The sequence below is a fragment of the Electrophorus electricus genome, chromosome 17, assembly GCF_041902795.1.
Source record: "Electrophorus electricus isolate QZ-2024a chromosome 17, ASM4190279v1, whole genome shotgun sequence".
Taxonomy (NCBI): Eukaryota; Metazoa; Chordata; class Actinopteri; order Gymnotiformes; family Gymnotidae; genus Electrophorus; species Electrophorus electricus.
Window position 1 is genome coordinate 2,197,501 of NC_137513.1, and position 15,000 is coordinate 2,212,500.

Here is a 15,000-nt window from a genome sequence, read left to right on the forward strand (position 1 = left end):
AGGAATGAGCCGGAGCTAAACCGTGATGGTGCCTTCTCCAACAAAACAAATAAGAAAAGGAACTGACCAGGACCAAAGAGCGTTCAACCTAGCATGACTCCAACCTGACCACAGGACGTCAGAGCAGTGGGACCACAAACGCAGGAGGTTCCCCCTTACAGGCTAAAGCACACGCTGATTACTGGTCAGGCCATCACTTAGCAGCTCATCAAGGCCCTTATTAGGGAGAGAAGGCATGATTATATGCTTTGTGTGCGACGTGCCATCAAGGACCTAAACAATCTCAAGGCCGGAATATAAATGGGGCATTCGGAGTGCTCTAATCAGGCCAACACAATTATACGCTGTCACTCCGTTGTTAGAAGGACGTTGTCAACAATGCCATGCCTTGCTGCACTTTTCAATAATACAAAAGCCTCGGGACCAAGGCTAGGTTTTAGAAAGCGAGGGATGAATTCCACAAGGCTGTGAGTAATGCACAAACACCCCTGCCCCCCTTCTCCATAGATACTGGAATGACAGTTCAACCAAAACAACCATTTAAAACGAATGCCTACGCCACGACGGCTTCGCGCAGGAGGCACCCGTGCATGTGCTCAACACTTCGTGATGGACTTGTACAGGAGAGCATGAAAGGGGAGTTCTTACGCCTGACGTCTCTGAAGAAGATGGTCTGTCTGTTGGGGTTGAGGAGCTGGATGACAGAGTCGTCGTTGTTCTTCACGCGACAGCTGATGGTGGCCGTCTCTCCCTCGACCACGGACACGTTTCCCGTCACCAGGTTCTGACCCTCCGCTGCAGAGGCAAAGGAAGGACAACCACGACCTTTGAACCGTAGCCGCTGGATCAGGCCGCACGCTATACGACGCTCGTGCGACGTAGCCGGGCGTGAAGCAATCCGCTTTCAATCCTGAGAGCTTCCACTTTGCTTTTGTTTTGTTTTTTTACACAGATTCAGGCTGACATTAATCTGACATGGTTCAAACAGTGAACCGTTACTTTGGCTGTTTTTAAGACGCACAGTAGAACAGGTCTGGTGCATGGCTGATTTAGCGCCCCCGTGATTTGTTACGGCGGCGTGCACGCTGTGCTCTGAATCTGCGGAGCAGAACAAAAGCGGAAGCTCTCAAGATTCGGGGGGTGGCTTCACGCCGGCTAGCGCAACCAGCCATGTTTGGAGGAAGTGCATTTAAAAACAGGCATGGTAACAACACGTGTCAGGAAGTGGCTGCATCCATGCCAACAGCTGAGCTTTTGACCTTGGCATGGTAGAAAATACACAACAGAAAGTCCAAGCATCCTGTCAACCCAAAAACAAACGAAACACACACTGTGCTCTGTACAGGGTACAGGAAGAGGAGACAAAAGTAGCAGAGACTGCACATGCGATGTAAAAGTGTTTTGTCTCAGGGGTGGGTATGGACGTATTGATTTTAGTGCAGTGTATAGCAGCAGAGCACGGAACAGCTGGGTTACAACCCCACAGATCGAACCTGACAGACGCTCAGTAATTGCTGCTTACGGCAAAACTTTATCAGACCTCTCCATCTAAACGCATGGTGATGGAGGCTGCCAAGCAACAGTAAGCTTTCGATGGCATAATACTGCCCTGCCCTGTAAGCCAGGCACACACACACACACACACACACACACACACACACACATACACACACACACACACACACACACACACACACACACACACACACACACACACACACACACACACACACAGAGAATCTGATGTACTTCCCTTCAAGCATACAATAGTTGCTAATTAGAACCAACATTGCACTCAATCATTCCAGTTTACATTCACAACTGAATTCTGTTATGCCTCCCAGGTGAAGACAGTGAAAAAGCAAGTCACCTTGTTCTATATTTACATCCCTAGAGCTGAGAAGCATGAAAAATACCAGAGAATGCTTTCAAATGCCTCATGCTGACAAACACTGCAGAAGGCTCCCCTTAACGCTGGTTGCAGGAGAACACCCAATGCAAATGTGTGTGGCTGAGCAATCAGCCACCTTCACCCTCCCTTGATATTTACTCAGACTACAAAAGCATCTCAATTTTCCTTCTTCGATAGGTAGAGACAGCCACCCTAACGGGATTCAGCCTCGCCTGGCCAGGGCGCCATCGATGACGGCGGAAACGAAAGTGAGCAGCCGCGGCGTGCCGCTCTTATGCAGGAGCCCGGGGGATAATATTAGCCCACCGTGGCGAGCCGAGGGCGCCCGGGACGTGCCACGCTGCTGGAGACCGCCACCATGCCCAGGGTTGAATGTCCGTGACGGTGGGTTCACCCTGCCGCACTCACCCAGTGCGTTAAAAAAAAAGAAGCTAAACAAACCCCCAAAAACCTCCAGGCCTGGTTTGAAAGGCTGCCAGAGTCTCAGCGAGAGGCGCCAAAAACACATGTGTGTGTGTGTTGGGGAAAGAGAATACTCCAGAGAAAAAGATCAACTGAAACCTATAATATTACTGTTCTCTTAAAAAACCCACAGAATTATTGACCTGCCAAACGCATTTGTCCTCGGTAAAGGTGATCCGTGATATTTAGATGAATGAAGAAGGATGTAACTTCGGCTTTGGTTAATCCTCGCTGCCTCTACGTTTAAAGGACGGCTTCGCTATTTTTAAACCGTGGACCGCCTTATTAAAATTGTTGTTGTACATCATTTATAACTGTGCATAATACATCTGGGTGATAGCGTTAGCGCGGAGAACATCAGCACTCTTTCTCGGCTTCTTGTGAAGTGTAAACACAGTCCAACGGGGCAGTCATTTAAGCCGTCAAATCCGCCCATACATCTCCCTTCTGAAAACGGCAAGCATTGTAGTCATGTGGGTCTTTTGTATTTTATAGCTATTTATTCAGAAAATGTTTTGCATAACAGAAGGCCTTAATGTCACGTTTGAGTTTTAGTCATCGTGGCTTATGTGATTACAGGCTGAATGTGTGCAGAAGCTCTGTTGCGTCTGAGGTGGGAGATTGGCCTGCGTGTACCCGTGCTCTTTACAAATTAAGCTCAGCTGGTTCTTGAAGGACAGGTTAACTTGCACTGCTGGTGCACACGTGAACCATTTGTATATGGACACACAAGAAAAGAAGAGGGGAAAAGCCAACAAGGCCTAATAGAAAGCATGGTTGTTACTTGGTAGGACATCAAAAGACATGTTTGAGTTTCTTTTCAGAGGGAGATTTATCTGGGGTTTTTCAGGCTTAAAGGATCACTCTTCTGGACTATGTATAAATCAGTGAGACCAGATTCTCTGTGCCCCGGCTAATGACGAGACGGCAACACACCGTCAGAAGCAATAGGATGCATTTTTTATTAATGTATAGGTTGCAAAGCAGCAAAGCTCTCCTTTAAGATCTGCCCGAGATTGACCAGCACTGCGCAAGGCGGGGCATGTGCGTGGGGTCATCGACCTCCCCAGACGCATCAGTCGGTTAATCAGCATTAAGCTCAAATACATAAACCACGACTCCTGCGCTGGCACGGCCCCAGCATGCCACACGAGGCAGACACCTACAGCGCAAGCACCGAAAACAAGGAGTTACATTGTCAGGGGCGTGCCAACCAGGTCCAGGCTCTGCCCCTCTCTGTTGCCCGCGTGCATGCCAATCCGGCCCCCCGCACTGCGTGGCGGTCACGGGCTCTGGGCGACCTCTGGTAGCCCCCACCTCCACCGAGCTGGAGTGGAGCAGCACACCTGAGTGGCACCCTGAGAGCCAGCACGCTCCATAAACACCCGAAAACAAACATGGCTCGCTGTCTTCCGGAGATGGGAACCGTCTCCGTTGGAAAGATCCAGGGCTATAGGTGATCTGAACTAGTCTCAGCCGTGTACATAAGAGATGACAACCTTATGTCAATATGTTCCGTAGGCTTAGTGAAACGTGCCGGGTAAATGCGGCGCTATAGATAGTGCAGTGTTAATTAGTGAGTTAAACGCTTGGAGAGAAAAGGGAACACTTTGGGGGTGTGTGTTGCCTTTCCTGTTCATAGCAGGGCTCCCAGTGCAATCTCTCTTTTTTAGAAACTGGCTGTGGAGATCCCTTTCCCGGGCTGTCGGCTCGGTGCGGCGCTGCCTCCCAGCCCCCCGGCCCCTGGCGCCGAGGAGGAGCGCGGTGGCCTGGATTCGCCCGCGGACGGACGAAGGAGTAGGAGAGGTGAGGATCAGGCGAGCTGTGCGCAGGGGCTTTGGAGGCAGGAATGAGGGCAGTCGGGAGGGGGCGGGGCGTTGTGGGAGTGGTGGAGGGGAGAGACATTCTCCCGCAACAAGCCCCCTTCATCCCATCCTCAGAGGAGAGCACTGCTGTTTGAGCTCTCATCTCTCCGCGTCCCACAGCTATGAAGCATCTACCATCTGCCCGCACTCAGCCGCAACCGATCTGCTCTCAATCTGAAAGGATCCGGGGATTAGCCGAGACATTTGTTACACCGCCGATAATGGGCATGTCGCACAAATGTAAAAATTGAATACAACGTGTCCCAATTCTGGATCTGGAGACTTAACTGAATTTTGCGATCAAGACATTGTGCGTTCAACAAGGACGTAATGAGATCCAGATCGTCTGTGCAGTCATAACTCCAGCTGAACAGATCTGATTGAAATGTGACTACTGACTCAGTCAATCTCAAAGGAAAAGTAATAAATTAATTGTATAATAGAGGTGCCGTGTGAAAAATGAATAATACATGAGTTTTCATTAAACATCTGTTTCATCTATTCTTTTTTCACCGTTTTTTAAAATATTTTTTAAAGTATTAATCCCATATGGACTAAACATTTCCACAAGAAGAGAACTAGTTATCTGACATTTATTTTAAAGATCTGGGTTTTGTTTGTTTGCTCAAAATATGCTCTGAAATAAAGCAGATTGCTTGTTCCATAGTATCTTATTAAAAGAAGTGTGGTGTACAAAGCTATGAAAAGCAACTTCTTTGATTTATTGTGATTTATCATCACCTCAGGTATTCGCCTTTGAACAGCCAGTTACCACGGTCGCAGATTCCACGTTTTCCAGCCTGTCCTTCATGTTCAAAGAGCTGACTGCATGGAGGACATCTGGACACCTCCCAGGTCAACTCTGGGATGTGGAGACCATGCCCCAGACCTTCCGGAGAGTAATCCAGAACAGACACTGTTCCCACTCATCCCATTCTGTTCACTGCTGTTGAATTGGTCCTATTGATGTGTGTCATGTAAAGTTGGAATGCGCGTGTCCTTGTGCAGGAGGTGTTTCATTTTTTTTTCCCATTTTTTATTTTGTAACTGAACTTAGACAGTCCCAGAGAAGCTGCAGCCGAGTGTGTGGGAGGGCTTGTGAATCTCTTGCATCACAGCTATGGTTACTGTGAAGGAACCGTTCTGAATAGATTTTCTCTGTATGAATTGTTAAGGAAGCCCGTGCTGTTCAAATCGCACCTTTTCCCTTCCTCGCGTCTCTTCAGTTGAGACACCTCATTTCCTCCTGTTCGCCACGGCCTTCTTTTGGTCGCTAACAGCTCCTAAGAGCACTCACTCTGCCTCACACTCAGGAGATCAGATGACTGGAAGGTGACCAACATTCTGGCAAGTTCCATATTACTTTGGAAAGCCACTGGTACAGACTGGTATAGACTGGTACACACTGGTATAATGCAGGATACTGGGTGTCATTTAGGAACCTTTTACTGGGATAACATGCAGTAGAACAGCCAACCATGCACAGACTATAATTCAACACACACACACACGCGCACACACACATACACAAATGTGAACAGACAGAAGATGACACTGGTTTAACAGTTGGTGAAGAAACAGCTCCTACCTGTTATGGTCTGGGGAGCTCCTGCGGAAGCATGAGGACATGAAACATGGAGAATGTGTTAACAGACCTTCATCCCCGATCAGAAACGCACAGAACAGCCATCGCTCTCCGCTTTCATGTGCATTACGTTTCACGGCAAACACGACGTCGGCTCTTTTGGCGAGCGGCCCTGCGACTAGCATGAGAACGTGAGAACAAATTTCACTGGCGGTTGTTCTGAGTGGTGAAGCAAGGGCTTTGAATTTCCTTTTCTGTCATCTTCCTCTGAGTCAAGGTGACTGGAGAGGAAGAGGAGTGTAGAGTGTGTGACATTCCCCGTCGTACATGAGAGACCGAAAACAGAGGGGAGCGAGAAAAAAAAACAACACCCCCCGAGCGCCTTGCTGAGAAAAATAACAGCACGAGGTCCGGTCCTGGTGGAAAGACGTCCTCGTGAGACTGGGTTGGTGCATCTGTGTTCAAAATCAAACACAGCAAAGGCAGGAGACGCTTTCTCGCACCACACCATAAATGTTTCAGACACAGACAAAGCTCTAGCAGCTCGGAGCGATGGATATTAAACTAAAACACCAGCACATAGTCTCCAGACTTCCTGGAACGCATAAAGAAATGTGAAGCTTTTAAATCCTGTCAGAGAAAGATGACACGGCCTGCCGTGTAGCACTGGGTATGCGGCGTGTGTCACTTTATTGCACATATATATGTGCACACGCCTGCACATGTATTATGGAGCATATAGGTTATGTGTATACACTCTGAACAAATATCAGTAATACAGTAACGTGTAAAGTTAACCTACTTACCTACAACTTACATGAACTTACATAAAGATCTCATTGGGTTCATTCATTCACATGTAACTGAAGCTACTGCTAACAGGTGTATGCTATCAAGCACCAAGGCCATGCAAACTCCGTAGACAAACAACCGCATTAGGATCGGAGTGGAGCTCAGGGACTTTAAATGCGACACATCCATGGTTCCTCATCCTTTGCCATGACTCAGTTTGGGAATTTCTGCCCTGCTAGATTATTGTCGAACGGACAATAGCAGTAGCAGCACGACCATGAGGCAATTGACCGCGCAACGTCCCAGAGCAGGTCAAGTTCAAGTTTGGTCTGTCGGGTGCGTACCGCGCAGGAATCACCTTCCCACTGTTGCATCACTCACTCCTGCGCCTGCAAACTGCGCCTGGAAGCAACAAGCTGTGCACCGTCACTGGTGCGTCTGGAGCTTCATGAAATGGGTTTCCACGGGCAAGCAGATGCAGTCAAGTCTATGATCACTATAGACAATGCCAAGCATCAGCTGGAGGGGCGTAGAGCCTGCTGACACTGGAGTCTGGAGCACTGCGAACGTGTTCCCTGGAGTGATGAATCATGCTTCACTATCTGACAGTCTGATGGATTAATCAGAGGATGCCAGGAGAATGCTAGCTCCCAGAATGCATAGCGCCAACAGTAAAGTTTGGGGGGTAATGGTCTGGGGCTGTTGTTCAGGGTTTGAGTTGGGTTTATTAGTTCCAGGGAAGGGTGAGGCTAATGCTACGTTTTGGTCATTGAAATGCTTCCAGCGTGTGCAAAGGATTTGGACTGTTTCTGGTCCTCTCTGCTTTCAGCATGACTGTGCTTCCTGAGGTCCATGAAGTCATGGATCAATGAGCTCGGTGTGGAGGAACTCCAGTGGCCTGCACGTAGCCTTGAACACCTTAACCCAACTTAACCCCACTGAACACCTTAAACCCACTTAACCCACTGAGCACCATAACCCCACTTAACCGCACTTTACCCCACTTAACCCTAATCCATATTAATAATACCTGTTATAGAGGTGGGGGGGGGGGGGCAGTTCCATATTAATAGCCATGGTTTTGGAATGGGGTGGCCAACAAGCTCATCTATGTGCAGTGGTCAGGTGTCCACATCCTTTCGGCCATATAATAAATATTAATTGAATATCGACATATTTTGGCTTCTTCAAAAAAACATCGAGATCTAATTAGAAGTGAAGACTAACTAGGACTTGTTCTAGCTGAGTAGGTTATGCAGGAATCCTTGACTGTCAGCAGTACTTATTTGTTCATGTTGCCAGCAAAGTTGCTTTCTAGAGAGGGCCATTACTATAGTTACTCTTTATAACCGACAGAACGAGGCCAACGATTCTATCACAGACTCTCATCCCGTGCTGGGGCCCCGTAAGCGCATCGCTCAGCTAGCTGACGTGCACCAGACAGGAGTTATGACTTGTCAGCGGGACGGTGATTAGATGTCACCGCTGTCACTCTTCCGGCGCCATATCGATGGCCAGATTTGCCGTTTGATGCCATCTAGGTGGATAGAGCCGTGCTGTTATCTGTTTTTCGCAGGTGGAGATGAGTCCTCGCCGGCGGAGGATTATTTCAAAGGCTGCGTGCGCGCTTCGGCTCGCCTGGCGTGGAGTAAAACGTAGCCTCATTTTCTTCTTTGAGCGTGTTGGCGCTGTGGAGTAGATAATCCGATTGCAGAAAATGATTGCAATTCATTTCATTTCACTACGCAATTCCTTTTGTGATTTCCATGCAAGAAAAAAAAAACATTACTAAAATAAGCACGTCCATATAAGTCTGAGTAACTCAGTATGAGTAACTCTGTTTTTTAAAACGACCCTTCAATGGAAACATCTTGATCTAAGTGAACCAATATCCCAAAATACCTAAGACCTAGGTGGTCCTAAGAAAAGCCGCCCAGCAGCACACCACCGTGGCTTTGAAGAACGCTGTGCTTGCCTCTTTGTTTGGCTCTCTGATCTGTGCTTAATCTTTTCCTCTGTTGTGTGGATGCGGTTGTGTATTCTAACTGTGGAGGCACCACTGTGAGTGGCTCAGCTGGCAAAGAGGGTTGTGTCCTATCGCCAGGTCCAGAGCCCGGTTCCCCGCATAGCCGCAGCCGGCCTGGAGTGGGCAAAAGCAGGGATTGGCCACGCTCGCTTTGGATGGGAGGGATGTCTTAAGTCGTCTCTCCTAGTCGATATGGAGTGACAACACCCAATCACAGGTGTCTGCTGGCTAATTGTGGGTGTCTGTTTGGGCCCTTAGCGCTCTTCTCCTGGCTCAATGGGATTTACTGCCAGGTTGTGTGAGCTGCTGCATCAAAGGTTTTCTGGCTACACATGGAGCTGTTGTGATAAGGGAGGGGTTGCTAACTGGCAATGACCGACAATATAATAATTTAAAAAAAAAACAACAACAACAACCCAAGAATGGCTGCTGGGAATCTCACTTTGAGTTCTACAGAACAGCAAGGAATCAGTTCTCCAGTTCACACGTTTCAAAAGGCTGTCTTAAAGCATGAGATTAGTCTCACAGTCCATCTTACTACACTTTACCTTTTCTAGTATCAAATGTATTTTTAAGAGCCAGCAAGCATGTAATTATATTGGGAGACAAATAAAAGCCCAGTTCGAGCTGCCAGCGGTCGGTGGCCTGTTACAGTCAATATGCTAAGGAGACATTTGTAAATGCCTTGTAGAAGAACAAAGACAACGTAGGAAAGCGATGTGCCCACTACCCCTTAGCCACGCCCAGCGTCCAGCCACAGCCAGCGTCCAGCCACGCCCAGCGTCCAGCCACAGCCAGCGTCCAGCCACAGCCAGCATCCAACCATGTCCAGCGTCCAGCCACAGCCAGTGTCCAGCCACGCCCAGCGTCCAGCCACGCCCAGCGTCCAGCCACAGCCAGCATCCAACTATGTCCAGCGTCCAGCCACAGCCAGCGTCCAGCCACGCCCAGCGTCCAGCCACAGCCAGCATCCAACCATGTCCAGCGTCCAGCCACAGCCAGCGTCCAGCCACAGCCAGTGTCCAGCCACAGCCAGCATCCAGCCACAGCCAGCATCCAACTATGTCCAGCGTCCAGCCATGCCCAGCGTCCAGCCACAGCCAGTGTCCAGCCACAGCCAGCATCCAGCCACAGCCAGCATCCAACTATGTCCAGCGTCCAGCCACGCCCAGCGTCCAGCCACAAACAGTCATCTTGAATGTGAAGCTTATCTGGACCCCCTCTGGGTACATACGTGCACATACAGTGATTTGAATTCAGCTGTGATCGCCACTGTGCCTCGCAAAGCTTCCCACCTCCCAGCTGGAACAAAGTACCAGGAATCTCAGGCCATCTGAGAGCGGCTCCAGGCTACAACGCCGCACTTATGAAGAGCTTTAATCCAACGCTCGCCCTCTTCAGTCTTCTGACATAATGGTCACGCCATGATGCGCATGTTCAACAAAAAATGGCACAATAGTTCTCTCTCTCTCTTTCTATCACTCTGTCTCTCCTTTTCTCTCTCACTCTCTCCAATACTCCCTCTTTTCTTTCTCTTTCTCTCGATCTCTCTTCCTCTCATTCTGGATTTTTCTCTCATTATCACTCTCTCACTCTTTGCTTCACTCTCTCTTTCTCATTTCTCTTTCTCTCTCACTCTCTCACTCTTACTCCTTCAGTTAGGAAACATATGAGAGGGCTCTGCTCACAGTCCTGGGGCAGATACAGCACCACAGAGAGAAGCGGCGGGCACTAACAGGGCGTGGGGGGTGGGGGGTGGAGGAGTCCCTGGTGGAACTCGAGATGCAGCGCAGAGCAGCTCACGGTGTCCTGCTCTTCCTGTACCTCTACCCATCAGTCTGTGCAGGCCGTCTGATGAATGCTAGTCTGATTAAAATCTTAAGGTTCAAATGCACTGCCATACATGTCCCTACTGTTTTAACACATTTTATCTGACAGTAATGTGTTTATTCTTTATAACTGTGAATTAACTAAATGACTAAATTTATTTTGCTCTATTACTTTAATTACAGTAGCATTTTATAATTCAAATGAGCATGCTAGCAAACTCATAATTTTAGATCTATTATAGCTGTTAACCTTATTATAGCACTATGGTTAATCATTCAGAAGACGTACTGTGCTCGATACACGAGAGAGAGACCGTGTCTCTCCACAACACCTGTGCCATTCAGTCACTGCGCCCAGCAAACGTAACAGCATCGGTCAGGCGCCTCACCACAACCCCGCAAAAAACAAAGTTCCACATCAGTTTGTTAGCTATTTTAATGTCTGCCAGTGAGTGCAATCAGACAACTGTCAAAAACACCTGCTGCGTTTTTTGCGTGGCACAAAGGGAAAAGACAACAGCGATCGGAAGGTACAAGCCTTTGTTTCGTCCCACAGTTTATAATCAACGGTGAGTTTCCAATCTGTGACCACAATTTTTCAATTTCCCATTCCCTTTCTCTCAATCAGAGCACCGGCATCAATCAGGCCGGCAGGGGGGGGAGGCGTCATCAGGGATGGAAACATCGCCAGTACTGTGGTCTTATTTGTTTTTGAGGTGTGTGGGGAGCGTATCGCAAGACGTGCAGGAACGCACGATGCACATATGACTCAGCATGTGTCTGTGCAATGCATATTTAAACCGTGCTACTCTGAGACATGACTCAGCATATTTAAGTCGTGCTACTCTGAGACATGACTCAGCATATTTAAACCATGCTACACTGAGACATGACTCAGCATATTTAAACCGTGCTACTCTGGTCTGCTCACCGGTCCATCTATTGTAACCTCCATTCAGAACAGGACATCACAGAACACAACCATTACAGTGGATGTAGAATGTTGGCAAAAGGACTAGTTATAGGACGTCCAAGCACCAAGTGCCCACCAAGTGCCTCTTTGTTCCTCTGGAGCTGCCATGTTTGGGGTCAAGGGTCAAGGGTCATGCATGCCTGTAGTTCCTCCACGTTGAGTGGCTTGGACCCCCTTGGCAGCCGCATGCTGGCACACTAGCAGATGGACCACATTAGGCGGCCGCTCTCAATACTGTGCACATATTTGCCCATAATTGGTACTTTAAATGCCTGTCATGATGGGGTCTGAGAAGAAATAGAGGCTCTAAGGGCCAAATAATTATGGGAATGAGAGAAACCATTGCTTTCTGTGTATCGCGATGGGATCTGAAATCTCCACAGAATTCAACAATCAACTCTTTGAAGATCACGCTGAGCAAATGAAAAGCATTCAGTCTTTGACGAAATGACATTTTCTCCCTAAACACAGGCAGCAACTCTTACTGTGTTCTGGTGGAAAATTCCTTGGGGCCTATGAGCTGGACACGGATGAATATTTAATATTTATACACTTGCACATGTGTGAATTATAAATTGCTGTGAATCAGGGGGGAATGTTTTGTTCAGGCCTTCTAAAACTCATCCGGCTTTGACGTATCACAGACCACTTAATTCTAATGAAAGGGCAAATAACAGCTCATCATTTGCCATTTCTGCAGTGTGATCTCACTGCATTCTTACAATGCTGCGACCAAGCCCTCCCCTTCAACGAAACACCACGAAGCACCATTCCGATCAAAACAAGGGACTATAGTGAATGTCGTTACATTTGTTTAAGTCACATTTGTGCCACAATCAGGTTTAGACACGTAAACTGCATTTACACACTGTACCTTGAACGGAAGAAGAAATTCTGTGACTTTGGAAGAAGCATTGCGCTTACGAACTGAACTGACGTGCTATTTCCTGTTTAGCCTATGCGTCGCTTTACCTGCTGCTGGGGTAAAAGTGTGTCTTATTGATTGACGGTTTAATTACCCAACCCGCTTACCTAATTTGCTGTTAATTTGCCTCTCGTAGCAATCACATTTGACTGGCAAGAAGCCTGGCGCACTACAGCTCATATTTAACCTCCATCTGGCATCCTGTGGGTGGATGGGAAGTATGGCAAAGCAATCGTAGTGCCACTGGGCTTTGAGCCCTCCTCAGAGGTGCTTTGGGTGAGAACTCCAACCTTACACCTCGTGGACAAGAACGGTTTCCACACAGCAGACCTCCCTGGTCCTGTTCTCCCATCTGTACTAGGGGGTAAAGATGTTCCTGGTAATGATATGAACACGGATTTGCCCGCAGGGTTCCGGAGCCTTCTGATTCTCTTGCTCTGGGATGTGCATCAGCTAAACGAATGCTTTATAATCAGAGCACGTTTTTAAAAAAAAAACACAGAATGACTTGAAAACACAACCACTGCGAATTAGTCTCTCCCCCCCCACCCCACCCCACCCCATGACTGCTACCATAGAAACATACAGTACCGATGAGCAAGCACGGCAGACGTCAGAAGCCAGTCCTCTCGGACAACGAAGGTGGCTAGCTAAGGTCTCTGTGAAATGCATGATTCGGCATTTCTCATTTGACCACTGGGCATATTTTTACTCCCGTGGTCCGAGGCCGGTCATGCTGGTTCCTGTGAGGCGCCATAGTATGAAAACACTATAGTGGTGCATAGAAACAGTGTCATTTGCAGTGCAGCATGGCTGTGAGAGTGGAGACCCATCTGCACAGTGCAGAAACAGTCCAGCAACTGCCACACTGCAGCTCCCACGGACAGAATTTCAAACAAAGACCTACAGGTAACCCACTGTACCCACACACTGTATCTCCCATATCATTCTCCATATCTTATTCTGTTTAATCTGTTCATTGCCACACAGTCAAAGACAGACCTAGTGAACACTCAAAGACAGACCTCATGAACACTCAAAGACAGACCTCATGAACACTCATAGACAGACCTCATTAACATTCATAGTCAGGCCTCATGAACACTCAGACAGACCTCATGAACTCTGAGACAGACCTCATGAACACTCAAAGACAGACCTCATTAACACCTAAAGACAGACCTCATGAACACTGCAGCTACCAGTTGTGCTTGATTGATAGCCATGAAAGGTAAGCAGGAGAGAATACATTTTCTGCAAGCACTTTAAAATTCATAGTTTAATAATTACTGGATTGCTTCTTGAGCCTAAACTAAAGCCAAATTATGGATACAGTTAACAAAACATGAACATAAAATTTGCATAAATCCTTGCTAGCAGCCTCCCAGCCAAAACATGGCCTTTAGTTTCTGGATTACAGTGCTGCCTTCTGTGAATTCTACACACTCTTCTCTTTAGTAAACAACCTGATGTCCTCCCCATACAAATATCCACAGTTTAAGTTTTGTTTTTTGTGTTTGTTCAAATATCCTTTTTTTTTTTATTTCACAATGTACGATCTTAAGTCCCCATAAAGGGAGAAGGATACAGAGCATTAAAAGCTCATCGTTAACTGACTGTCGTTTCTAAAATCCCTTTTGAAAGTCATTTTTCCCAAACTGCTATTATCCATCACGTCACTGATTATTGGTTGGAACCTGTTGAAGGAAGCGTGGCCTACAGACAGGAACGAACCTTCGGCACACGACAAGTTTAGCTTGTGTTAAAGTCTCACTTTTACACTCTAAAGCACAGCAGTGCTGTCACAGGGCCAGCCTACGCATTGGGCTAGCAGAGGAGGGAAGTCTGACGATGACCTCTTGGCAATAGGCTAGTAATAAAAACAGTAATAATAAAGAAAGCAATAAAACCGTGGCGTCCAATCAGAGGCCTCAGCACATGATCTCACAGGCCACCACAGTGCAGTCAGTGGTCGGTAAACGTTTCTGAAATGAACCCATGTCTCCCCAACGATATCACCATATTGGCCAGGGTAAAATGCGTTGTAAAAGAAGACCAAACATGACAGGAAGCAGCGTGACCTGGAAATGGTGCGACTCGGAAAACACGAGGTTAGGAATGCCCCCCCCCATGTGCGACCGATTAACCTCTCTGTTCCCAAACAGATAAGTATGGGTCGACTAGCAAAGACCTCAAAGTTCACCCACCTCACATACACACTGAGCACATGCACTCCTGCAGGACTACAGCAGTTTCCAAGGACATGTATAAGTGCTGATGATTTAATGAATAGGGGCATGGGTAGATCACTAGTGTTTAGATCACTAACATTTAGATCACTAGGGTTTAGATCACTAGTTCTTACTAAAATCACATGCAGCCATCACAACAGTAACAGCCCACTTTATTAGAAACACTGGGTGTGTGCAGTTAGAGACAGTTGCTATGCACCAGCTTGCCATCCTCCAAATCTGACCACAGGACGGCTATTGGCTTGAATGTGTTTTGTTTTATTTTGTGATTGTTTTATATTACGTTTGTATTTCTACAGGTTTTCTGAATGTCTCTGTCATTCCTCTGTGCTGGGGTGAGGCTGAGGTCAGGAGGTGATAACTTCCAGGCCTCATCCAC

General features: G+C 47.6%; 1 protein-coding gene across 7 annotated transcripts in view; it reads right to left on the reverse strand.

Moving 5' to 3' along the window:
• The window catches only part of cadm1b (cell adhesion molecule 1b), a 98,571-nt gene that overhangs the window by 31,221 nt on the left and 52,350 nt on the right, over positions 1-15,000 (reverse strand). For 5 of the 7 annotated variants that reach the window (XR_014117783.1, XM_027022401.3, XM_081699669.1 and 2 more), the window contains exons 2-3: positions 5,828-5,848; positions 649-795 (exon numbers count right to left, since the gene is read on the reverse strand). Coding sequence is in view for 6 of the 7 variants with exons in the window: in XM_027022401.3 (XP_026878202.1) it covers positions 649-795; positions 5,828-5,848 (168 nt within the window). In the remaining variant the exon portion in view is untranslated. The remainder of the gene's footprint in view (positions 1-648; positions 796-5,827; positions 5,849-15,000) is intronic. The other 2 variants (XM_027022400.3, XM_081699670.1) reach the window with 1 other exon arrangement.